Source organism: Salvelinus fontinalis, chromosome 14, assembly GCF_029448725.1.
Source record: "Salvelinus fontinalis isolate EN_2023a chromosome 14, ASM2944872v1, whole genome shotgun sequence".
Classification (NCBI taxonomy): Eukaryota; Metazoa; Chordata; class Actinopteri; order Salmoniformes; family Salmonidae; genus Salvelinus; species Salvelinus fontinalis.
The window spans coordinates 34,335,369-34,362,216 of record NC_074678.1 but is presented as its reverse complement, the minus strand read 5'-3'; the positions used below and the strand labels follow the sequence as shown (position 1 = coordinate 34,362,216).

The window sequence follows — 26,848 nt, the reverse complement described above, 5'->3', positions numbered from 1 at the left end:
GGGTGTTCATGAAGGAACCGATGGGATGCTCGGGGCGTTCCTGTAGATTCAGGAATGCCCACATGCAGGAACGCCCCCAATGCCGCGCTGCAGCTGCACGCTATAGGCAAGTGTTGGAAAATGCAAAGAATTTGCACTCCGATGTTTCACTACCATACTGACATCTGTGGGTGTCGCTCGCGAGCGGTGAAAATGGCTTTCGCTCGGTGGTTATCGCCCCATCAACCCCCTCTCTTCTGTACTATGTGTGTGCGAGTTTGTTGTGTTTCGGATAGAAAGTGAGCCTGGTTTCCAGCTGAGTGCTTGCTCTCTCTCTCTCTCTCTGTGTGTGTGTTGTCATTATTATCCAGTCTGCTCCCAGCTCAGAATGGCCAGATTCACTCAGACTGAAACAAGAAGGCAGCAGCAACCACAGCAGCCCCATCCCGCTCACACCAGCCTGGTTTTCACTGGACCTGGGGCAACACCGATCCAACAACCACTACTACTTATTCCTCACCAGCACCAGTACTCTCAGATCATATTTCCTAAACCCATGAACGGGTCAGAATCCATTTCAATTCATCCGGAGAGCGGCAACATGAAAGACCAAGATGCCATAAAGCTGTTTATCGGGCAGATACCGCGGAACCTAGAGGAAAAAGACCTGAAACCTCTATTTGAACAGTTTGGGAAAATCCACGAACTGACTGTTCTGAAGGACCGATACACCGGCATGCACAAAGGTAACGTGTGCCCCCCCCCCCCCCCCCCCCCCCTTCCCAAAAGCAAACAGCATATTGCGAGGCCTAATACAGCTAGCTGTATGATTAGAATATTTTGTACAATTGTCTGTCGCATGGGTAGCGTCTTTTGCATTACGCACCAAATGTTTTATGCATGTTTGACTAACTCAACGTTTAGCTCACTAAATGATTGTTCACAATTGCAGTCAGACTGAATGCATCATATATGCATGATAAAATACAATTTAATAATTGTTACAAATAGTCGTGGTCTCAGGTTCCCAAATATTCTAACGTGGCAATGAATGGGCATACATAGGGAGATTTCATAGTTCTTTTGGTCTCACGCTGATTCATAGCCTATTGCTTTTACGCATACTTATCCAAATGATTTGAATGTTTTCAGATTTCTAACAATGTGGGCCTAATATTTCACAGAAATGTATTCAATTTAATTGTATTTTCATAACTCTCTCTCAGAACTGGGCCAGAGGTGCTTAAAAGGGATGCCTTTTTAAAGTATCCCCCCAGCCTGTCCCATCTTTTACGATCCCAGCACGACCAACTCATTTCGGTGCCAAAATGTTACAAAACATGGACGGAAGGACTGTCACAAGATGACAGACCTCGATACCGCACGAGCAGTGGTGATGCTGCTAGTGTGAAGCTAAGTAGGGTTCGTGATAGTGGATGTAAATTCGCGCACCAACAAAAAGAGAATGTTAAGATTCGAGATTTTCCATTGCAGTCGGGGAAAGTCGTCGACGCCATTTAACTTTACAATGGTGGTGGTCTATTAGGCTGTGATAGTGAACGACGTTGCACTATTCATCATCGTCAGTGTTAGGGCATCATCTTCATGGAAACTGGAGCCACCAATAAACGAAAGCTTCTTGATGGTTATGGTATTATAATATCAACATTTTGATGGGCAAGTGCTCATTTAGCCTAAGCTGTTTTCCATAAAAAATCTATTGGTCATGATATGTCCAACGTGTAATTAATTCTTAGCCTACATCAATAGCCTACTTCCTACAATGGTGGTGGTCTATTTTCCTACATCAATAGCCTACTTCCTACATCAATAGCCTACTTCCATGGATTTAGTGTAAAACGAAAATGCACACTTCCCCACTGTCAGCCAGACACCAAGATCCAAAACCACTCATTACAATGCTATATTTTAAATAGGCTAGCCTATTGTTGTGTCTACAATAAATCAATAACACAATGCCACAACAATTGTGATTCATGATCAAATAAGGCTAAAATAAGATGTCATTCCATCCAGGTAAATTCAAATTTGCACCATGGTAGTTGATAGTGATAAATGACATTTCGATCAATGGGAATCAGGCCCCGTAGCTGTCTATGGTCCTGACGGCCCAAACACTTTAAGCAGGAAAGGATATGGCAGAATTGCTTGATTTGTGACCAAATGACAGTCAGAGATATCCCTGTTTAGGAGATACATGTCTATGTGACGTTAATCAAAAAACAAGAGAGGTGAGAAGTGCGTGGGCTGCTTTAATCGACATCCACGTCTTCGGCACCCAGGGAACAGTGGGTTAACTGCCTTGCTCAGGGGCAGAACGACATATTTTTACCTTGTCAGATGGGTGTACAACAATCAACCCAAACCCATGTTTTACATTATCCACAGGTGAGATAAGACTGGTCAAATTGTATTCACATTTGTAATTTCTTATGTCCTACAGTGTCTGCTATAAGTGAAGAGCCACTCCTAGAATATGTCCCTTCCAATGTCTTTCTGTTAATGAGGTGATAGCCAGTAATAGCCAGTAATCATTCAGCTCATGCTCTGCTTAATGTGTTTCACCTATGGTTGGTGATCAAACGTCAGAGGTCAATAGTTTGAGAGGACCCTACGTCCGCACTTAAATATGGCCATCATTCCAATGTGAGTGGTGTGTGTGTGAGCTAGCTTCTCTATATGTGTGTGTGTGTGCGCTTGTGCTTATAATAAAAGTATTTATCAACATCCCATATCTGGCATTAGTTGTGTGTAAGGAGTAAAACGTTATTGTACTGCATTGCATAATGACTGCAGTACTTGGTACTCGACAAATTGTTGTGTGATAATTGAAGTCGGCCCTGAATGGTGGCGTGCGTATGGAAGATATGAGCACAATTTCTCAGTGTCAGAAAGATGATTCAATGTTGAATCGTCATAACCTGTAATGTCAACAGCTAGTCTGTAGTTTACAATGTACAGGTTCTTTCTCTTTAGTTTAGATATTTTGTCAACATTTATATCATACTTTTCTTCAGCTTTAGCGACTGTAAATTAAAACAAGTTTTTGAAAATGTTATGTGTAAGAGCTTTCAATAACAAGTTGTTTTTGCTTTTATTCACAGTTCTGTGGGTTTTTGCATTTGGGCTGACATACCCTTGTTAACTTTATACCTTTGTTATTTTATTGTAAGGAAGTCTCATAGGCATTTTACCTTAAACTAACGTGTGACTAAATATTACTGAAGGTAAAACATTGCTTCCTAAATTAATAAATGTAAATTTATAGATTTTATTTGGGATTTTTTAAAAGATAGATAACACCAAGTTTTACTCTTGTTAGTGAACATATACTTCCTCAAACATGACAAGCACCATCTCTGCTTTATGGGATAATTATATCAAGCTTAATTACCTATCTCAACAACTAATTTGATAGATTAGATGGCGCGTTCTCCAAACATTAATAAATATGATTAGTACTCAGATTCAAGGAAACAATTTCAGATGTCAGTCCCAAAATATTAATATCAAAGTCAGTTTCTATTCTTATTCATGAATATAAATAGCCAGGATTTAGTTGAATGAATGTATTTGAAATGTAATCCTGTCCACACAATTTCCAGTAAGAAATCATCCCAGTACTATTCCTCTGCACTTCACTGGTTATTCTATTGTCAATGCTTTATAAACCTAAAAGGATTATGAATGTCATCTAATAGTAGAATTATTCCTCAAAATTACAGACACACACACGCACACACTTTCCCGAGAAGCAAAATTGTGTTCTTTGAAAGGTCCTTACACATACTGAGTAGTTGTTGTTCTGTGTCATATTCAGTCATTTTGATTGTCATTATATACATAGTCTATTGTGTTCTCCTCCCTTCCCTCCCTTTGACTGATTCTTCTGGTAATCCATCAGGGAAAACAAGGAATTAGTTTGTAAAGCATGATAATAATGTGTGGCCATAATAACTTGACTCGAGAGGATTAGCAAATGTGCATTGTCTGAAGCTTCAGACTCTTGGGTGATCAGCTGCTCGTCTCCCTAAACAGTGGCTGCCTTCGCCAATTAAAAATGCAGTCTAGCCTCCCTCTTCAAATGATTAATTCTGCCTGCACTGTCGATGGCCTGCCAATTATTGTCATCAAATTGGTATTTCCTGATGTTGGATTTATCACTCAGTGAAAACTTCTCCCGTTGGTCTTAATTAGGCTCCACTCTCACAACAGGCTTTCAGCTTTATATTTGTTGTTTTTCTCTGTGAGAAGGCTACCTGAAGGTTGCAATTGTATTTTTCTTGGTTTAGGTATGCTGACAGCTTCATGATTGGCAGACTCGCACATGAAAATCCCTCAAAGCCATTTTTGAATGTATTTTTCTGTGTGTTTTTCTGTTGCTAGTAAGAGAGTTATTGTTGCATAGGGGTGACCATTTTAGCAGGTCCACTTTTGAATACAGATACTGATTTCCGGGGTGGTTGTAAAATTGGTAATGAATAGCTGTGAAGACCGGTACACATAAACACACACTTGATGAGAGGAGGAGGATGGGTGATGGCAGGAGTGATTCAACACACTGGACAGGCAATACAAACACGGTGCTCCCATCTGCCTTCCGTTGCAGCCGAGTATCAATATTAAGCTAGTGTTGGGGGATCATTGTGTTAATGTATTTATAAATGGACCAGAGATATTGCCGTAGACCCCAGCCAGGCAGAAGCACATTAAATCATAGGAATAATCTAATGAAATATTTATTCAAGTTGTATTTTTTCTACCCCTCTGATGGATGGGCTCCACAGTGGGGGTAGTAGCTCAGCAATAAGGGAGAGATGGAGAGTGGCAGATTCAAGCTGTACGGTACTGTAAGAGCACATAGACCCACCCAAATCAAATGGTATTAAAAAAGAGACAAGACCAGTATCCCCAAGGACCTTATGTAACAGTACCAGAGTGTTGACTAAAGTAATCTAGTAATCTCCAGCTTCCAAACCTCTCATTTGATTTCAAGGGATGCTCCTCCATATTGAAGCTGTTAATATGGAAAGAACTAAGGATCACGGCGCCACACCGCGGTATGACAGGATCCCCTCTGGGAAAACAGATGGGAGCAAATTTACTTACATACCATAAACTGAGTTGTATGTACCATCCCAGCAAACCAGGAACATTCGCAGAACATCAGCTAAGATTCCCATTAAGTTCTTGTTAGATAAAACCTAACATTAGGATGATAATAGGGTTGGGCGGTATCTAGAAGTTCATACCGTTTCTGTACCATACTAGGGTATACAATATTACCAGAGGTGCACACAAGGGGGCGCTTTAAAAATAATATATATAACCCTCATTCCAGGGTTTTTCTTTTTTTACTATTTTCTACATTGTAGAATAATAGTGAAGACATCAACACTATGCAATAACACACATGCAATCATGTAGTAACCAAAAAAAGTGTTAAACAAATCAAAATATATTTTATATTTGAGATTCTTCAAAGTAGCCACCCTTTGCCTTGATGACAGCGTTGCACTCTTGTCATTCTCAACCAGCTTCACCTGTAATGCTTTTCCAACAGTCTTGAAGGAGTGCCCACATATGTTGGCTGCTTTTCCTGGTACTAATCAAAGCTTGGACACACCTACTAATTCCAGGGTTTTTCTTAATTTTTACAGTTATATTTTTGTTCAGTATAAATTTGACACAAATTAGATTTTTATAGTTATACTTAACTTATAAGCAGTGGCGTAGCACGCACCCCCCCGTCTTTTTTTGGAAATACCCTGGTATGCGGTATATCGCCAGGCCTAAATGATAGCATCCCAAAAACATTCAAAGAACGTTTTTGATAACGTCTTCTTTTTTTTTATGAATGAAATATCCTTGGAATGTTCTAACATTCACAAACATGTCCACAAAATCTGTAACAACCACCACAGAACATTCCCCAAAAGTTCTACAGGTAATGTAATAACACAATGTACCAGTAATGTTTCTGTGAAAGTTCCCAGAATATCCGCAAGGTTTCAGAACATTTTCTCAAAATACAAAATCTGTCCAATCGTGCTGATGATTATACAATGTTTGTATAAAATGTTTTCCTGATGTTGCAATAACATTCCCAGAACACATTGTCTGTTCTTTAAAGGTTCCCAGAATGTTTCATTAGGCTGTGGGAACAGTCTGGTGGAAACATTGCAGGGACATCACAAAAGATATGTTCCCAAAACACAAACTGTCCAGTTGTGCAGATGAGTACATTATACAACATTTATTTTAGGCAGAGGTGGGTAGAGTACTGAAAATCTGTACTTAAGTAAAAGTACTGTTACTTGTAATTTAGTCAAGTAAAAGTAGCCCTTTTAAGAAACTACTCAAGTAAGAGTTAAAAAGTATCCGGTCAGAAAACAACTTAAGTACTAGTTACATTTAGTTTGGTCATTCTTTACACCTTATTGTGAGAACAACAGCTTAGTGCAATTTATTTGATATTGATTTATTATTTGAGCATGCCAGCACCATCTTGCAGATGTCCTGCAGCACAGGTACAGTTTCTATTACATTCTTATTCAAAGTTGACTTAATATCTATCAATGCGCTCAGTTTCATAAACGGTACCAGAGACATTGGAGTAATTTCACAATTTCAACAGCATTAATGAAAATACATTTCACAATATAATTTTAAGTACATGTGATGGTGAATGCATACTAAAAAGATTTACACCAAGTGTGATGTTTAATTTTAGACTTGGAATGAAATATCAAGGAGGATCTGTCAAACATCAGTCAATATCGAAATGTCACTATCAATCATGTTACCAATATGCAAATCAGACACATTTCAGCATGGAATTAAACATCAAGGTAGGTATTCAGGTAAGAATCATATAAGTAATAAATAATTAAACAGTGCAGATATCAATTGCCATAGTCAACTCAAATCATATTTTTCCTGCCAAGGTACAATTTACCCCCCCATCCTCTTCCGATCCTCTCCTTCTCAACCCCCTCGGTCGTGCTGCTACAAGCTATAAATAAAAAATAAACACATTCAAAAATATATTTTTCTAGTAGCTAGCTATATGGCACAAAAACGTACTGTTTCACTATACATGTATGTGCTTATTGGCCTTGTCATTAAATCATGAAAACAGAATGACATTTACACACACACACACACACACACACACACACACACACACACACACACACACACACACACAGTGAGAGAATGCAATGGAGTGGGAGGATTATGTGCTGGGCTGACCGGTTGATCTAGCTAATGTTCGTTTAGCCAGTTTATCCAGTGGCAACCTAATGTGATACCTAGTTAGCTATTTCCACACACATCTGATTAGTCTGTTCTGTCTCTTTATGCCAATGACACGTTGGCTAGTAAACTTAGCCAACAAGCAAAGATCATATGGGAAGCTAAAAACATTGTCAGATTCTGGGTTAGACAAAACAAACTATCTAGTTAGCTACCTAGCCATTTCATTTTCACTCGCCCTCAAAACACAATTTCAACAGCAGAATTATATCAGATTAATACTTTTCTTACTCCAAAAATATATAATATTACAAAGGCAGAAGGTAATTAAAGCGAAACTTACCTCTGATCAGGTTTGGCTAAGAACCTACAAACAAAACTCCTTAGTAGTAAAGACATGTGCTTCACTTCAAGAGCCATGGTGGTTTGACGGAAAGCTTTGAGAGCCAATGGACTTTGTGCTTTGACAAGTTTTTTTCAATATATTTCATTGGTCAAGGGGTCGTGAAACGTTCTTACAGTCGTAAAGGGGAACCAATAGTATCGATTAATGTAAAAAATACAGGTAATCACAACATTTGGAGTGACAAGGTATTCATCTCACAACGACGATATAATAATGCAAATCTGTGTCACTAAGTGATTTGGTAAAATATAACGGAGTAAAAAGTAAGTTTATTCCTTTCAGAAATTACTTGAGTAAGAGTACAAGTACAGCCCACAGGGAGTAACTAGAAAAGTACTAGTTCCTACAAAAATGTACTTAAGTACAAGTAACGCGTTAATTGTAGTGCGTAACTACCCAACTATGCTTTTACGGTGCAAAAAACATTCACCTACAGTATCTTACAAGAACATTCCCAGAATACATTTTGTCTGTTCTTTATAGGTTCCCAGAATGTTTCTTTAGGTTGTGGGAACATTGTGGGGATATGACAAGAGATAGGTTCCCAAAACAATAAAACTGTCTATTTGTGCTGACATTCAGATAATGTTTTTATCAGGATGCAAAAAAACATTCTTTTGAAGTTTCAAGAATGTTGGAAGAACAGCCTTTCTGAGTTCTTTAAATGTTCCTACAACATTTTATTGGATTGTGGGAACAGTATGGATACATTACAAGAGATACAGTGCCTTCAGAAAGAATTCATAACCCTTGTCTTATTCCACATTTTATTGTGTTACAGCCTGAATTCAAGATAGATAAACATTTCAAATATATATCAACCATCTACACACAATACCCCATCATGAGAAAGAGAAAACGTGTTTTTAGAAATGTTTGCTAATTTGTTGAAAATAAAATACAAAAATATCTTATTTACACAAGTGTTCACACCCCTAATTCAATACATGTTTGAATCATGGCAGCAATTACAGGTTTGACTCTTTCTGGGAAAGTCTCTTTAAAAAATTCTTAAATCTCTGTGAAGTTGTAGTGACGGAAAAATCTATTTAATCCATTTTAAATTCAGGCTGTAACACAACAAAATGTGGAAATGTCAATGGGTGTGAATACTTTCTGAAGGCACTGTATGTTCCCAAAACATTTAAAACGTACCTGAAATATAATTCCTACTTTGAGACGCTTGATACGGTCCCCCTTGCTGTATTTTTCATGATCTGAAAAGCAAAGTAATCCTAGATCAACACTCAGTCTTGGAGACCTTGTAAATATGGGTCCAGAAGTACGCAGCATATACAGTGCCTTCAGAAAGATTTCAGCATATTTAGTGTAAAAATGATGGTCGGGTGTGTATGATTAAATGCTCTTCAAATGTGCTACGAATTACATTAAAATGCTATGGGTCTCTATCACATTCAAATGCGACTTGTCATTCAATCTGGAGAGAAACATAATTGGTATCTATTCCAATCTGCATTAAGGTGCTACAATTTTGCATGCTGAGAATGTTGTGGAAATATTAGCTAAGACTTAAATATGACATTTTCTAAATGTTCTTGAAAGGACCTCCAAGACAAGATAATATGTATATTGGCGTAAACATCAAGGGAATATTATGTTAAACCTAAAACAAATATGCTATGAATGTCATAAAAATTGACTTATTTTGGAAATTGTGGAACATTGTGGGAATGTTCTGTGCAACCTATGTGAATAACACAAGAATATTAGTGCAACAGCCCAGACAACTCCCCAAACTTAATGAAATGTTCTGGGAACCTTGAAAGTACTTAGACAATGTGTTCTGTCAACATTCTTACAACATTATAGGAATATCCTGTGCAACCTAACTTAAACATTGTATGAATGTCATCACACTGAGCATATTTTGTGTTTTGTGAACCTATCTCTTGTAATGTACCCACACTGTTGCCACAACCTAATTAAATGTTCTGGGAACCTTTAAATAACTCAGAAAGGCTGTTCTGTCAACATTCTTGCAACATCAAAGGAATGTTTTGTGTGCCCTGATACAAACATTATCTGAATGTCAGCACAACTGGACAGTTTTAGTGTTTTGGGGACCTATCTCTTGTCATATCCCCACAACCTAACATTCTGAGAACCTTTAAAGAACAGACTAAATGTGTTCTGGGAACTTTTTTGTAACATCAGGTGAATGTTTTTTGCACCCTTAAAGAAACATTGTAGAATCATCCACACAACTGGACAGTTTTAGTGTTTTGGGAACATGTCTTTTGTGATTTCTTCACAGTGTTCCAACCAGACTGTTCCCACAACCGAATGAAACATTCTGGGAACCTTTAAAGAACAGATTAAATGTGTTCTAGGAATGTTCTTGTAACATCAGGTGAATGATTTTTGCACCCTAAAAGAAAGGTTTTAGAATAATCCGCACAACACCGGTTCTGAAACCTCCTATTACACCGGCTCTGATGCTCGTCGGATGTGACAGGGCTTGCAAACTATCACAGACTACAAAGGGAAACCTCGGCCAAGAGCTGCCCAGAGCTTACCAGACGAGCAAAATACCTTCTATGCTCACTTCGAGGCAAGCAACACTGAAAAAGCAACACTGAAAAATGTTGTGAGCACATCAGCTGTATGATCACCCTCTCCGTAGCCGATGTGAGTAAGACCTTTAAACAGGTTAACATTCACAAGGCCAGAAGGATTACCAGGACACGTACTCAGAGCATGCGCTGACCACCTGGCAAGTCTCCTCACTGACATTTTTTAACCTCTCCCTGACCCAGTCTGTAATACCTACATGTTTCAAGCAAACCACCATAGACCTTGTGCCCAAGAATGCCAAGGTAACCTGTCTAAATGACTACCGCCCCATAGAACTCATATCTGTAGCCATGAAATTCTTTGGAAGGCTGATAATGGCTCACATCAACACCATCATCCCAGAAACCATGGACCCACTCCAATTTGCATACCGCCCCAACAGATCCACAGTTGATGTAATCTCTGTTGCACACTACACTTCCTTTTCCCACCTGGACAAAAGGAACACCTACGTGAGAATGCTATTCATTGACTACAGCTCAGTTCAACACCATAGTGCCCTCTAAGCTCATCACTAAGCTACGGACCCTGGGACTGAACACCTCCCTCTGCAACTGGATCCTGGGCTTCCTGCCGGGACTGCCCCAGGTGGTGAGGGTAGTCGACAACGCATCCTCCACGCTGACCCCCACACGGGGCTCTTCAGGGGTGTATGCTCAGTCCCTCCTGTACTCCTTGTTCACCCACAACTGCGTGGGCTCGCACGACTCCAACACCATCATTAAGTTTGTCGAAGACACGGCGATAGGGAAGAGGTCAGATACTTGGCATTGTTGTGCCAGGACACCAACCTCTCCCTCAACCTGGGCAAGACAAAGGAGCTTATCGTGGACTACAGGAAATGGAGGACTGAACACGCCCCTATTCACATCGACAGGACTGTAGTGGACTGGGTCGAGAGCTTCAAGTTCCTCGGTGTCCACATCACTAAGGACCTATCATGGTCCAAACAAACCAACACAGTTGTGAAGAGGGCACAACAAAGCCTCTTCCCTCTCAGGAGGCTGAAAAGATTTGTCACAGGCCCTCAGATCCTCAAAAAGTTCTACAGCTGCACCATTGAGATCATCTTGACTAGCTGCATCGCCGCTTGGTATGGCAACTGCCATCCAGGACCTCTATACCAGGTGGTGTCAGAGGAAGGCCCCAAAAATTGTAAAAGACTCCAGCCTCCCAAGTCATATACTGTTCTCTCTGCTACCGCACGGCAAGCGGTACCGGAGCGCCAAGTCTGGTACCAAAAGGCTCCTGAACAGCATCTACCCCCAAGCCATTAGACAGCTGAACAGTTACAACGATCCCTTTATTATTTAGTTCTTTATCGTCATTTTTTGGCCCTTACTCTTGCACTGGCTCTATGCACACTCACTTGACTCTACCCACGCACTGACACATACTACACTGACACTCCAACACACACACACACCACACACACGCACGCTCGCACACACCAAACACAAACACACATGCATATTGACGCCACACACACACACACACACACACATAGACACACTTTCAGACTGTTACATACGCTGCTGCTACTCTGTTTATTATATATCCTGATGGCCTAGTCACTTTTACCCCTTCACACATGTACATACTGTATTACCTCAATTACCTCAACTACCTCGTACATCTGCACATTGACTCGGTACTGGTACTCCTTGTGTATAGCCTCGTTGTTGTTTTTATTGTGTTAGTATTTCCTTTTCTATTTTTGAAAAAACTTACTTTTTAACTCTGTATTGTTGGGAACGGGCTCGTAAGTAAGCATTTCACTGTAAAGTCTACACCTGTTGTATTCGGAGCATGTGACCAATAAATGTTGATTTGAAACAGGATAGTTTTTGTGTTTTGCGAACATATCTTTTGTGATTGTTCCCACAATTTTCTCACCAGACCTTTCCACCAACCTAATGTAACATTCAGTGAAACTTTAAAGAACAGATTACATTTGTTCTAGGAATGTTCTTGCAACATAAGGCGAATGTTTTATACAGACATTGTATAATCATCAGCACGACTGGACAGTTTTTGTGTTATGAGAACATTTGCCGTAACCTAACGAATGTTCTGGGAACTTTCCCAGAACCAATTTTCGTTTGCTGGGATGGTACACACAGCCATACAGGCATCCTACTGATAGGCTTTTGACAGATTTTAGATCTCGCACAGGCGGAAAAGTTTGAAGTTATATTGACATTACAGATCTTTAATTCCGCAGGAGACGAGAGCCATCGCAATTCGATGCATATGCAGTCATCATGGTTAGAATGGGCTTTAAGCCAAATTAAGAAAAAAAAGAGAACCAAAAAAACTAAAAGAACCTGTTCATATTGAGGTTTGGTCTCACCTCACCTATATCTGGACTCAAACCCAAAGCCCAATTTAATTAAAACACCCCTTTTTGATCCAATGATTTATAAGCAAAAAGCATGTTGATGTGAATCTGGGCACGGAGTGAAGGTCACCAGACTAATACAATACCCGAGCTCCGTTCACAACCCTCTGATGTCTGTAGATGTTGTAATAAGCTACAGGGTTTCCTCGTAAAAGATGTAACAGTTCAACTGGCTCTGACAGGACAAGCTGTGGGCCTTGACTTCAGGATGAGCTGTAGTCCTGTAGGTCGTTGTCTCTGCTGTAGGCCAGTGTCCGTTGGGCACACACTTACCGGTGGCAGAGTGAGTGGGAGGGTGGGGACATTCCTGGCATCTTTGAAGGCTGTTATTCAGTGACCTTTTATCAACGTGCTTTCTGCTTTCAGAGGGTGCCTACAGCAGAGTCATGGGCACGTCTGTGGGAAAACATGGACTGTCTTTTGAGAAGTTACCTGGTAGTCCTTGTAGCCACAGCTACATGCATATGAAATTAATTGGTTTCCATTAACCTTGGTTGTGGGTGATTTCACAGTTGTGGTTTTATCAGCTGTTTATCAGATGACTGGAGGTCATCATCAAGGATGTTTGCGCCATTGAGTCTTGGGATGGGTGACCTTTCCGGTTTGGTTTTATTTTACACCCCCTATTCACAGTTAATTTGATTTGGAGATGTGATGTCAAATCAAGGTTTTGGTCACAGTGCCACAGAGTGATGAAGAAAGCTATTGATTATGCTTCGTAAGTTACACATTCGACTTTGGATCCATGTTTTAACTTCACAGAATGTTTTTGACAATGACTGCTGATTTTGTGGTAGCCTTCATGCAAATGTTTTGAAAGAGGAGTAATGTTTGTCATAAATTGTCCTATTTTCATGCATCTTACTTTTATAGCATGCTGTGCAACTTGAATAGTTTGTCAGTAAGTTAAATTAATAATGCATTTTTCTTATTTATTTACCTTTATTTAACCAGGAAATCCATTTATATTAAAATCTCTATTTCAAGCGAGACCTTGCTAGAGGGGCTTTAAATTAATTAATGCTTTATTGTTTGTTTTGTTTTGCTAAGCATGATAGCAAAGTAAGATGAAAATACATTTCCAAAGTATTTTTCCCTCTTCAAAGTTAAAATGATTTAGGTCACTAAAATACATGCAGTAAGAACTAGGGAGACAGTTCAAAATGTTTTAGTCTGCCGACTTCTCTCTTTAAAAGGCGTAGACGGTAGGGTGGTAAAAGTACAGCACCTTCTCACCCATGCTCCACTGGGCTAAGTAGGAGGATAGAGGCCTATCTATTTTGTATGGTGCTGAGCTTAAAGGAGTGCCATCTCCTGCAGAGCAGAGTGTACCGTAGAAAGAGGGGAGAGGAGAAAGGAGGAGAGATAAAGACAGTGAGAGTGGCGATGGTTCTGTAAGTAACGCTCTCTGTTCTTTTAAAGGTCCAATGCAGCCAATTTTATCTCAATATCAAATCATTTATAAGTAAAAATGAAGTACCTTACTGTGAATCTTTTTGACCATTTTAATAAAAATAAAAAAATAAACTAACTTCTTAGCAAAGAGCAATTTCTCAACCAAGAATTTCAACCAAGATTGTCTGGGAGTGGTTGAGGTGGGAGGGGAAAACTGAAAATGTGCTGTTATTAGCAGAGAGGTTTGGAACTCTCTTTCTTATTGGTTTATTAACTAATTTACTCCATGGTGATGTCACCATGGAAGGCCAAAGCTCCCTCTCACAAAACAGGTTGACATTTCAGGCCGTCTTTTCGAAGGGCTCTTACACTAAATCGGCATTATCATAATCTTCACAAATTTACAGTATTATTCCAACCTCATAGTGTGTAAATATATATAAAACACAGCAAAATCACGTTTTTGACTGCCCTGGGCCTTTAATGTTGTGTTTGAGCTTGGCCTCTACTGACTCATTTTAGAAGCTGGGAAAATGAAATAACAACGTTGAGGAGATTTTAATGTAATGTTTTGTGATAATCCCTCTCCATTTTGGAACGCTTCAGGAGAAGTCATGCGATAAAGCCTCTTTGGTACAAGCCAGGGAAAATAATAACATACCTGTTATTTGTCTTTCTCACGGTGTTGTGCCCTTGGAGAACCCGCTATCCCCCTGTTTTAGTAAAAACAATCAGAGATTAGTCAAGCCATCCCATCTCTTAGAATGGGGCCTTAATGCAGTCGCAGAGACATACTTGTATGTAGGGTGGCCAGTGTCAGCCAGGCAGACGTGACAGAGAGGGATGGGAGGGAGCACAGCCACATGTACTGTATGCAGACAGACAGAGAAGTGGACAGAAGACAAGTGACAGACAGACACATGGGCAGGCACAATAGATGAGTTGAATGAGAAAAATGAGGTGATTGTCAGAGCAGCAGAAACAAATGGTTTCTTCTATCCTACGGTGTTGTGTTGAGCGTGACAGCTGGGGTAATGGAGTAGTCTTCAGACAGGTTTAAAGCTGTATCTATTGTGGAGGGCTGGGGGACCTAAACAAAGGGATTTAAGGTGGAGGTGCAGAGGCCAAGTTTAGCAGATGTGTAACATAAAATCACCCCTGAGCTGCTGATTCAGGACAAACACACCAGTAATACCAGACATGTTACTGCTCATCATACTGCTATTACTACTCATACTCCAGACATGTTACTGCTCATCATACTGCTATTACTACTCATACTATTGCTTAGTGTTGCACGGTATACCGAAACGTCGGTACTTTTTCGATACTAGAACATGAAAAACTGGTCGGTACTAGAATTTGTGTTACTTTCGGTAATTCTGTCAAATGTGTCTCACGGATCAAGTCTGTCTTTCAGCACAGCCAATGTCCCAAACGGAGCCACTGTGCCTGCTCCCCATACTCATTGCTAGTCTGCGCTGGGAGTCTGGACTGCATCATGTTTAGCTCCCCACTCATGCTGCACAGAAGTTAACACACTTGAATAATGTGACACAGCATTTTCTATGTTGAAACTATTAATTATTGTTTGCAAAACAATGTCCATACAGGCTAGAATCATACAGGCTAGAATATCTTTACAATGCAAGACGATACCGGTATCTTCTAGCTTTGTAGGCTGACTTTCCTTGCTAGCTTACAGCTGAAACTAACATTAATTCACTACCCTAGTACTTTGTTTGTGATAATATGCAAACCGTAACGCAAAATATGCTGATTTCAAAGCTGATTGCCACCAAAAACGTTATCCATTCACTTAAAAAGATTCTCTGGTACTTTTGTATACTTTTTACCCAGTAGTTCTGAAAGTAGCAGTCACAAGCCAAAAGTGGTCCCCAAAAATTGCTAAGTCACTTATGTGCAGATAGGTGCACCATGTAATTTCTCTCTCTCTCTCGCTCTCTCTCGCTGCTGTGTCCACTAAGCCGTTGGGCCCGCCCTGCAATCTCATTGAATAATGCTGGGCAGGCCTTTTGCTAGCTGTCACTCAAATGCGAGGGGCTGGAGCTCATTGGCTAGAACTCAAATTGCTAGGGTGTTGTCCCACTTGGAGGGAAATGTAGGGAAAATGGCGTGGCTCAGCTTCAAGAAAACAGTCACTTTCAAACTTGGGATTTTGTGTTTAATTGAGGTAAAAGGGTAATTCTGCTCATAGATTATGCATGTATGGACTACACATGCCATTCTGTGACTTTGCCTAATATGTGCTCTGTTTTTACCTACTACTAGTCCTAGAGGCTGTTAGTACTATTTATACTATTACTACTCCTAATATAAATATTATACCATGGCTATTACTGGTAATACTGCTACTGCTGCTACTACCACTACCACTACCACTACTTCCACTACTACTACCACTGCCTATTTACCACTTATGTAAATGTAATATATTTCTGTAATACTGCTATTACGAACATATGTCCTGAATAACTAATTACAAATCAACAGTGAAACAATGAAAACACCCATTATGATGGAAAATGTCTGAATATATTTGGTCCATGAGGGACGTGTGGTGATGCACGCTGTTCAGCATGATTATAAATAGAAATCTGTGGTATTTCCGAAAATAGGTTAAGCTGCCATCGCTGTGCTGCTGGCATGACATCACTGATTGCCTGCCAGCCTCCCCCTAAAGACTGCTCCCATACTGGGGAGAGGGAGGGGAGATGGAGGGAGGTGAGGAAGGGAGAAAAGCAGCTGTAGCCCACTGTGTGGGGGTTCTCTATTCCTCACCCCCAGCTTTGTTCTCACTTCCTCATCTCTCCATCCTATGGAGGAGTGGTAACACTAATCGCTCCACTGCCAGATAGAGAGGTCTTCTGGAACAGCATGTTGCCAATGGCTTGGTGCTACAGTATAGTGTATTAGAGATGCCTCACATGAATGTTGGAATTAGGGTAACAGAAGGTGCAGATGTACAGTATGTACAGTAAAGTGGCTTCATGCCATGTGGGAATAATAATTAGTTTTAAAGGGCTTAGATTAATTAAGGACCCATGACTTTGTCACTGCAATTCTGGTGATGTACATCTTTTAGTAATTTCCAAAATGGCAGCTTTCCCATCTTTGACTACTCATAGTGATAACGGCACCTTAATAATAAAAAAAAGACTAGATTAATAACAGATGATTTATCCTATCTACAGTATATTGGCAGCTTTTTGGCTCCACAACCTTGAGAGTTTATAGCTCTTTAACTGACGAGCTAAAAAGGTTCTCTCTCTTTCACCGTGCCAGTGGTCGGCTTTAAAGGACGAGACATTTTTGGAAGCGTAACGCTGGCCACCGCCGTTACCAGGAATTCATCAATACAATTAACACGGTGGCACCTGCTCATTTGCAAGACCACCTGTGTTAATGATTATTATCATTCCAGCCCAGTAGTCAGAGGAAGAAAATGCTCAGGGAGAGAGAAAAAAAATCTGTAATATTTGGCATGTTGCATGTAATTTCAAATCTGTGTGTATATGAGGAATCTGCTTTGTGCCTCAAAGCACATAATCACTAGTCAAAAAGACAGGAGCGTGCAGCAAGGTTTACTCGTTAGTCTATTTAGTAAGGAATCTGGAAAGATGCAATTCATGTTTTCTCCTAATACCGCATGAATGGGCGCTGGGAAATAAAGTGCAGTGGATGTTTAGTGGGCGAAGAGAGGGGGACTTCTTTCTTCTCATCCCTCTCTTTATCGCCAGCCTTGGAGCTTTGAAGCTTCATCTTTAAAGACACCTTTCCCAATTTGTAAAATCAAAGGACCTCAAAAGCGGATCTGTCTCTCAGACCAAGTCAGTTTGGAACTGCCTATCTTTGACTAATGTGAATTGACTCTGATCAATTGATCTGACTCAAGGTTCAAATCGCGCTGCTTTTTGAAAACAAGGCAGTAATAGTGTGGGTATCATATCAAAAATGCCAATGTGGCTAACTAACATATAACTCTCTTTTTGTTTCTATCCTGTAGTATTTTTCAGGCGTAGTATTGCCTATGCAGTGTTTATGGTCAGGGCATGTTCATGTTTTTCCCAGGGCCTGTTATAGAACTTGAAGAGGAAGAGATGCAGTTTTCTGACCTTGATGGGGCTCACAGAAAACTTCTTATTGATTCCCCTGTAAATCCCTTAGCTGTGGGCTAAGGGGGGACTTGGCAGGTAAACTCCCATTGCCCTCCATCTGATGAGGAGTCTAAGCCATGTTTCTCTCTGTCAGTCCACCCACGCCTGGCGTGGCCGCACCACTGTGAACGGACACAGTATTTACTGCACCCTGAAACCCCATCCATTAATGGTGTCAATTAGCTTCTTCATCAGGGATGCAGGCCACTGGATGTATTTATAATGCTGGCCTGGCACAGGCTTAAAGCAGGCTGAGATCATTCATTTAGTCAGTCCACACAGGAAAGCTACATCCACTGTAGGTGCCAAGTTCCCACCACGGTATTGGCCCTATAGGACTTTACAGTAGTATTGTTTTTAAGTCACTGCCCAAGAGAACCTTCAACCTTACAACCCAACGACTGAATTACCTCTGTGGTTGAGTATGTGTGAATTTGTCAAGGCCTATTTCTCAGCCCATTTTTTCCCCCAATGGATTTGTACTGTATTGATTCCTCTTTCAGAACAAATGATTCAGTTTTACGGTGTTCCTCATCCTCATTATGCACGCCGCCACCCAGCCGAGAGGCCGAGACCCTTACTGTACACACCAGCCAGGTCACCCGTGATAGAAGTCAGTATTCAACATCCATCCATGTCTGAGGACGTCAGGAGATGGAATGGAAACAATAGTGAGCGCTGCTACCTTCAAGTAGGTTTCAGTTTTGCTAGGGCGTTGTGGACGAGGATGAAGGATGGGCGTAAGCATCTGCCACTGATTCCAAAGGTTGCAAGTTCGAATCGAGCAATGTTTTATGGCTATCCCAAACCGTAACCCTTACCTTAACCATTTGGAGTCAATGCCTAACCTTAAGAATTCTGAGTTAATGCCTAAACTTAAACCTTTTGCAACAACTTTGAAAAATGACATCCGAGAAACATGGATGAACGTCTAATTCTGACATGAGACTGTGAGAGCTAGTTGGTACAAACACAAATCCTTTACTGTACACACACAACTGTGTTGGTCCACGCAGACCTGGAGTGTGTCCTTCAGGATGTATTTCCTGCTCAGGGGCCGTAGTGTATTGAGCACAGCAACAAATCAATGGCCTGGGTCTCCTTCACCAGGGGTTACAGAAGCTACCAGGGTCCGTTACCAGTGTTGACACCAGGTCCTCTTACATTTGAGTCATTTAGCAGGCACTCTTATCCAGAGCGACTTACAGCAGCAGTTACTGTTGAGGCACATCGCCTGATTTCTCACCTAGTCGGCTTGGGGATTCGAACCAGCAGCTTTTCGGCTATAGGCCCAATGCTCTTAACTGCTAGAATACCTTCTGCTCCCTGACTAGCGTAAAGGATCTCAACAGTCTTGAGTGTTCTTCCGCTCCTTGTCTCACCCCACCTTCATTTGTAGTGACATGAGAATGCAGGTGAAAGCAATATGTTGCCTGCCAAATTTGACTTTTCCTCCACCTATCGAGGTCTTTCATATTAGAGCAGATGGAAGATAAAGAGAGAAGGAGAGGAAGTGTCTTGAGACTATTGAAATTACAGTGCAGGAGGGTGCTGTGCTGGAGGATGGAGGCCCAGCCGCATGCGGCTCCCTTTAACGTGCCTGACTTAATTAAGGTTTACAGGTTACGCTAGAGTACTGCTTATATTACAGCACTCATTACAAGGTAATTAGGCTGGGGCAGGGAAAATATTGTTGTCGGAACAATGAGTGAAAGCTCTTTGGAAAGTACCCCCACCTTTTCCCTTTGTTCTCCTCAAGCAGTGGCTTGGTGGTTGGCTGTGTGCGTGCAGATCTGGGATCAGAGGTTTGGGGGGTGAGGGAGGGATTAGAGCAGTAAGGACTGCTCTGAGACTAGCCCTGATTACCCCTCATAGTCAATCTGCGCCACAGAGCTCCGCCACGCCTGCCTCTGATTCAGGTAATAATCACATTGTATCAGTGCTGATGATGTGCACTTTGGGCTCCGGCCCCTCAGAAAGCCCTTCCAGCAGTAAATGAAGTAAGCAAGTAATCTACCCTCGGCGATGACATTTCCCACAGAGTGCAAATGAAGTGTGAGGGAGCGGGCAGGCAGCGACTAAAGACCTGAGCCAGGGCTGGCTCTGTTTCTGCTACCTTCACACTTTTGGTGGAGTAAATGCCAAGGAGAGGGGAAGTTCACACCTTTTCATTACACTGGGGCAGGGTCCTCTGGGGCACAGAGAGGGAATAGAAAGGTGGTGAGAGACGCTGTGGTGCCTATGTGTACATTGGGCTGTGTGTGTGTGTGTGTGCGTTGGTGTGTGTGTGTGTGTGTGTGTGTGTCTCTGTGTGTGTCTGTGTCTGTGTGTGACAGTAGGGACTGAATGTAGTAGGCTCTTAGAATAAGTGCTGATTCTGGAAGAGTAGGAGGAGAGTAAGAGGAGGGGAGGGACGGTGATGGGTTTATCAGTAGGACCTCTACACTTAGCAGGAATTACCTACACTTCACAGATTAGGGCCAAAGGTGCTGGATCAGACACACGTTCCCTTTTGCACTAGTAATGGAGGGCCTCGTCGGCAGGAAATAACCCTGCAAATGGCTACTGTCGGAGAGTGGTGGGGGAGGAGAGGAGAGGAGGGAAGAGGAGAGGAGGGGAGTGGAGAGTAGGGGGGGAGCAGAGGAGAAGTCTCTTTAATTACAAACCATCTCAACACAGTGGAGCTGGGGAGAGAAAGACCGTCACCCCAATGCCCCCATATGTCCCTCTAGCCTGATCAGCACTGCAGCCTCTCTGTAGCCTCTCTATCCTCTCTGTAGCCTCTCTGTAGCCTCTCTGTAGCTACCTCAGCTGATGTAGTGGAGCCACACGTCAGACAGGAGTATATAGGAGCAGATGAGGAGGAGGAGTAGGAGGAAGAGGAGATTCTCCACTCGAAATCAACGTGTGAGATAAGGGCTGTTTTAGATTGGTATCAAATGATGCCTCGGTAGGATCATATTTTCATTCACACCCCCCCCCCCCCCCCCCCCCTTAAAAGATCTAGATGCACTATTGTAAAGTGGCTGTTCCACTGGATGTCATAAGGTGAATGCACCAATTTGTAAGTCGCTCTGGATAAGAGCGTCTGCTAAATGACTTAAATGTAAATGTAAATGTAAATCATATTTTCCACATTGTGCCTTCACTTCGCTGCGTCAGCAACACCACCAGCCTCTCTCTCTGGGTTACATCGCTGTTTGTCGTGTTTCAAACCATTTCATCAGGCGCCGACGTCCGCACTTGGTATGCAATGCAACGCTGGCTATTTGTACATGTTTGGATTCCAATTAGGAAGTTGTTAGAGCTTTCGCCCGTGGCCAGAGGATTCTTATTAAGCCTTACATTAAAGAACATAGAAGCACATTTAAATGGAGTTCATGTTCCCCTTTGTTTGTTGGCATTATGGTTGTTATTAATTTATTCTCAATGCCGTATGTGTTACACATTAACGAATAAATCCAATTTGGGCAGTGTTTGTGATTGTAATATGCAAACGAGGGCCTGCTCAGTGAGAGATAGGGATGGCACTTGTCAAATAAACCAACAACACAATTCCTACAGAATAACAACAACAACACAGCCCCATTTAGTACCATGGTCTCCTCAGTGAGACAGGGCTGATGTTATGTGGGGAAGAAAGCATCACGATAGAGTGATTTGCTTGGTAGCCATTGGAAATCATTAGGTTAGGGCCGGTGGGGACCAGTGGTGGGGTGTGAAGAGAGATGCACCATGACTCCAGGCAGTCAGCCACTTAAGACTGAGGTGGTCACCTCTGACAGACTCCATCACTGTCCATCCATAACATACATACAGACCCAGAGAGCAGGGACTAAAGAGCAGAGACTAGCAGGCCTGCTGTGCTGGGAGACGGTTGGGCTGTATAGGCCCGTAGGGCATAGGGATGTAACACGGCCTGGCCAATCAATGGATCAATGCCTGACAAAGCACCCCCTCTTTTTGTGTAGCACTGTAGCAAAGGTTACTATAATGCACTGACCTGGCTCTGAGAAAAGAATAGCTGGGGGGAAAATGCTGGGGTCATTGAAAGTCTATGTAGCTTTGCTCAGGGGAAAATAGATAGATGCATAAGCATGTCGTAACACAGCCAGGCTACAGGGTGCGAGATGTTGAATGAGGTGTTGAATTTATGGACGGATGAAGGTGATGTGATATGCAACATCGGGAATGATAGGAATATTGTCTCTTTAAAGACACCATCATCACCACCCACTGAATATATTTTTCCTGTTGAAATATGATCCGAAATGTGATGGTTTCTAGTAAACTCTCTCTGAAATGGCAGAAATATGATAGTGTGTGGTAACGCACATGAACAACACTACCAAATCTATATATGCAGACATGAACTTCATAAATATAACACTACCAAATGTATTTATTCAGACATGAACTTCATTAATATAACACTACCAAATGTATTTATTCAGACAGTCAGGGGTAAATGATTGCATCAATACCTCTCCGGGGTCTCTCTCTCTTTCTCTTTAATCTCTCTCTCTCTCTCTTCTCATCTACCTCATTTCTCTGGGCTGTCTGCCAGCAGGAGGAGCTCTTTATTTGGCAGACAGTGGGCGAGAGTGACAGTGTGTGTGTTTGTATGTGTGTATGTGTGGTAGTCACCTGGTGTTCTTGTGGCTGGGCATTTGTTCTGTGCTCAGGGAGCCCTGAGGCCTGAAGCCCTGCCCCCCCCTCCATCCCTCCCACCGTCTGCACAGTGTTCGAGTCCTCCCATCCCTCTTTCCCCCTCTCTGTCCTGCGGCCCTGCTCCCTCTCGCTGTCTCTGCTGCTGTCAGAAGGGTTCAGTGTTGTGCATCACGGCAGCATGGTAGGCGCTTTGGACAGGGAGAGGCTGATCTATGGCACTGGGGCTGGGAAAGAGAGATATAGATAGAGAGGGAGAGAGAAGAGAGAGAAAAAACAAGAGAAAGTGAGGCACAGAGAGAGAGTGAGAGAGAGAGAGGAGGGAGAGAGAGAGAGAGAGAGAGCATTCAGCCCGAAGGCCAGCTGAAGACAGGAAGAAAATCAAGTGTATGTCTGCATTGAGTCTATCTGCAGGGAGGGATTGTTCCCCAGTAGCAGCGCTTGCTGCCTCATTGTGAGGGACACATCCCCTTTCCAGGGTGTTGTTTTTCATGACTGACAAGAGCCTGAAACTAAGCGAGGTTGATGGGGGCCCAATGTTGTGGGTGGAGGGGATTTGATTGAACACAGTTGTTGCCGAGTGTTGTTGTGCCCAGTAACTGACCTAGGGTTGATATCTATTGTCAGTCTCCTCTTGTTCTGTGACTGAGCTAGTGTTGCCACTCCGTGTTTAGTGTCCTTTCTTTTCATCAGTGTTCAGATAGACTTGTGTTAATATCTCCCCCTTTTCTTTTTTTCAGGCTGCGCGTTCCTCACCTACTGCGCCCGCGAGTCGGCTATCAAAGCCCAGAACGCCCTCCATGAACAGAAAACACTGCCAGGGGTAAGTCTCTAACCACTTCACCACCATGCCATCTGAACACAGAAAACACCACCACCCACCACCTACCAGCCTACTCCAACCCGCTTCAGCCCCAGAGATAAAAATAAATAAAAACTTTGGAAAATGATTCAATCAATAATCCAGGCTTTTAAGGGCCGGTTTGAACTGTTTAATGTGTCTGTTCTCCAGGGAATATAGCCAGCATTGATCAGATGCACTCCACTCGCACTTTCTGAGGCAATGCCATCAAATGTCAATTCATTTGTTCTTTGCATTTGCTCAAATTGGTCTCTTTACAAAAGGCTTAGTGAGTCATTGTTGTTTACTTAGACGAAGGGGAAAACAGAAATTATATGCACGAGGGATGAAAGGGACAATTTGAAAATAGGAAAGGGCACTGTGTGTGAGTGTGAGATAGGATTTCTGCCTTTATAAACAAAATGTGTGCATATCTGTGCACGGTATGCGTGCGTGTTTATGCACTGTATCTGTGTGTGTAGTGTAGTGTGTGCATCTCTGTGTTTGTACACAGTGTGTGTGTGTGTGTGTGTGTGTGTGTGGGAGTAGTCCTCTTACCATTTCCCCCACTATGGCAGATAGCAAGTGACAAGGACATCGTCAGCATCAGTAGTCGAGCGGAGTAGAGCCGGGTCTGCTACAGAGACAGCCTGGCTCAACATTACCGGGTCAGAAGAACATCACAGATAGACAGACCAACCCCCGTCTCTGTGGAATAATACAAGAAGGAGCCTAGCCAAAAGGCACATGTTTCACATTAAACATGCAAATACTAACACTGCAAACTTTGAACATTTCTGGCGCTTTTCTCGAAAAACAAGTTGTTTCTTTTATCCTTCAAATTTGCCAAGCTCCAGCCTGGAGGGCTTTTTTTCTTCTTAAAGAGCATAAAACATATTTTTTTTAAAGAAGTTGTTCTTTGAGAGAACGCCAAGGGATGCGTTCACGGTAGGCTATAACTGTGTTTAGCAGTGCGTTAAAGAGAGGGGGATTATTTCCCAGCTCATTCCGCCCTGCTCGTAGTCCCCTCCATCTCGCGGAGTCGCTAATTGCGCCCCCTTGCCTGCCTGGGAGGGCATCCGTCAGGGTTGACCCACCACTGGGATTAAACGGCGAGATGTGGATGAATGTATAAATGAGGGGTACGGTGGCACCGAGGCTGGGAGGGAAAACACAGTATCCAAACCATCTGGCCGCTGAAAGATTTAACATCCACAACATATTAAAGAACACCATGCCATGTCAGGGAGAATGAACAGCCCTGTGTAACTCCTCAACTCCATTCTCTGCATGTATGTTTGTTATATTATGCATCTGTTTGTCTTTGCTGGTAGACATGTTACAGTTACGGTACACAGACACATGCATTAAATGATAATCAAGCACTTATATTGGGGCATCCAACAAAACAATGTCATCCAACAAACTACGCTACCCATACAATCCCCAGAAACAGAATGCATTCTGGGTTCGTATGAGCCTTGTAGGGTCTTCCCCACTAATATCCTACACTGTACTGTAGGACACTGGTACTTCTCCAGAAACCAAACCCTTCACCTGCCCGACATGGAGTTTTAATTCCACCGAGTATCACTTCTACTCATGGTGAATACACACAGGGTAGCATGGCGGTGCCTTCCCCTCTCCCTACTGTGCTGTGAAACAGTTACCCGTTCTCCTGCTCTAGCCCCGTGGAGACCCCCTGCCTCCTCTCTTCCTGAGACATAACATGTCACCCAAATAGAACAGGCAGACATTGCCGTGTGTCAGACCCCACCGAGACACACATACGCAGGTGCAACAACACAGGTGCCCCCCCAACAGAGCGCGAGATTCCCCTGTGGAAAACGAGGATCAGATGGGTGGTCGGAGGTATAGCTACACCAGCTACGCTCAACAGTGTTTCTGTACTGCCTCCGGTAGTCACGACGACAACGTAGAAACACAGGCCTGCGGGAACAACACAGACACTATCACAGCTCCAGCCACTGTACCAGTACTGGGAACACACTGCTACCATCAATCCATCAGAGACGTGCTCCATCTAGTGTACTCAGAACAGAGAGGAACCGATAGTAGCATGTCTGTTTTCATGTTCTGGAAATGGAGACAGGGCCATGGACAGAAATAGAGCGAGAGAGAGATAGAGAGAGGGGATGATAAAGGGATAGATGAGTGAGACAACGTGTGTAGTAGATATGTTGTAGTGTAGCAGGCTGGCTGTGCTCAGTGCATTGTGGATTGTGTTCTGTGGGCTGGAAAAGCTTCTCTCCGCTCAGTGGCCTCTCGCCAGCCAGCCATCAAGTCAAACAGCCAGCCAGCCAGCCAGCCAGCCATCCACCCCCCCCCCCCCCCCCCCCTCCCCCCCCTCGTTGCTCTGCGCTGATGGTAAGTAGATATGCCAGTTGTTTGTTTGAAAAATACTGCTTGATATGCAGTTTGCCAGGGGCTATGGTGTAATTAATGTAAACTAGGATTCCCCAGGAGAGGAGTTATGAGTTATTAACGATTGCGTTTTGTCATTAACTCCTTCACCGCTGGCTGTCCCCCCACTTAAAGATGTGTGATGTGATTGCCATCTGATCGATGTGAAACCCAATCAATATAGACAGTATATTTAAGCAATAAGGCATGAGGGGGTGTGGTATATTGCCAATATACCACAGTTAAGGGCTGTTCTTATGCACGACGCATCGCAGAGTGCCTGGACACAGCCCTTAGCCATGGTATATTGGCCATATATCACAAACCCTCGAGGTGCCTTATTGCTATTATAAACTGTTTAACAACGTAATTAGAGCAGTTAGAGCAAAAATAAATGTTTTGTCATACCCGTGGTATACGGTCTGATATACCATGGCTGTCAACCAATCAGCATTCAGGGCTCGAACCACCCAGTTTATAAAAGCATATTGTACATATTCCAGGTGTATACAAGAACCCGTAAAGGCAACTGAGTTTCAGGCCCACCATTTCCCTCTTGCCTCCCTGCACACATTCCCTCATAATGCTACCTGGCCTTTCATGGGCTCATCAGTAATGGCTCACCACAATATTCTGAGGGCTATTGTCCGAGTCCCCAGGAAAACATTTGCTGCAGAAATGAA

The 26,848-nt window shown here is 42.5% G+C and overlaps 1 protein-coding gene across 1 annotated transcript; it reads left to right on the top strand.

Moving 5' to 3' along the window:
• Nucleotides 1-233: 233 nt before the first annotated feature.
• zgc:165603 (uncharacterized protein LOC571425 homolog) lies at nt 234-26,064 on the top strand. The gene is made up of 2 exons (XM_055861500.1): nt 234-725; nt 23,641-26,064. Exons 1-2 carry the CDS (start codon nt 368-370, stop codon nt 23,733-23,735), a joined length of 453 nt encoding a protein of 150 aa, XP_055717475.1. The 5' UTR covers nt 234-367; the 3' UTR covers nt 23,736-26,064.
• Nucleotides 26,065-26,848: the final 784 nt, after the last annotated feature.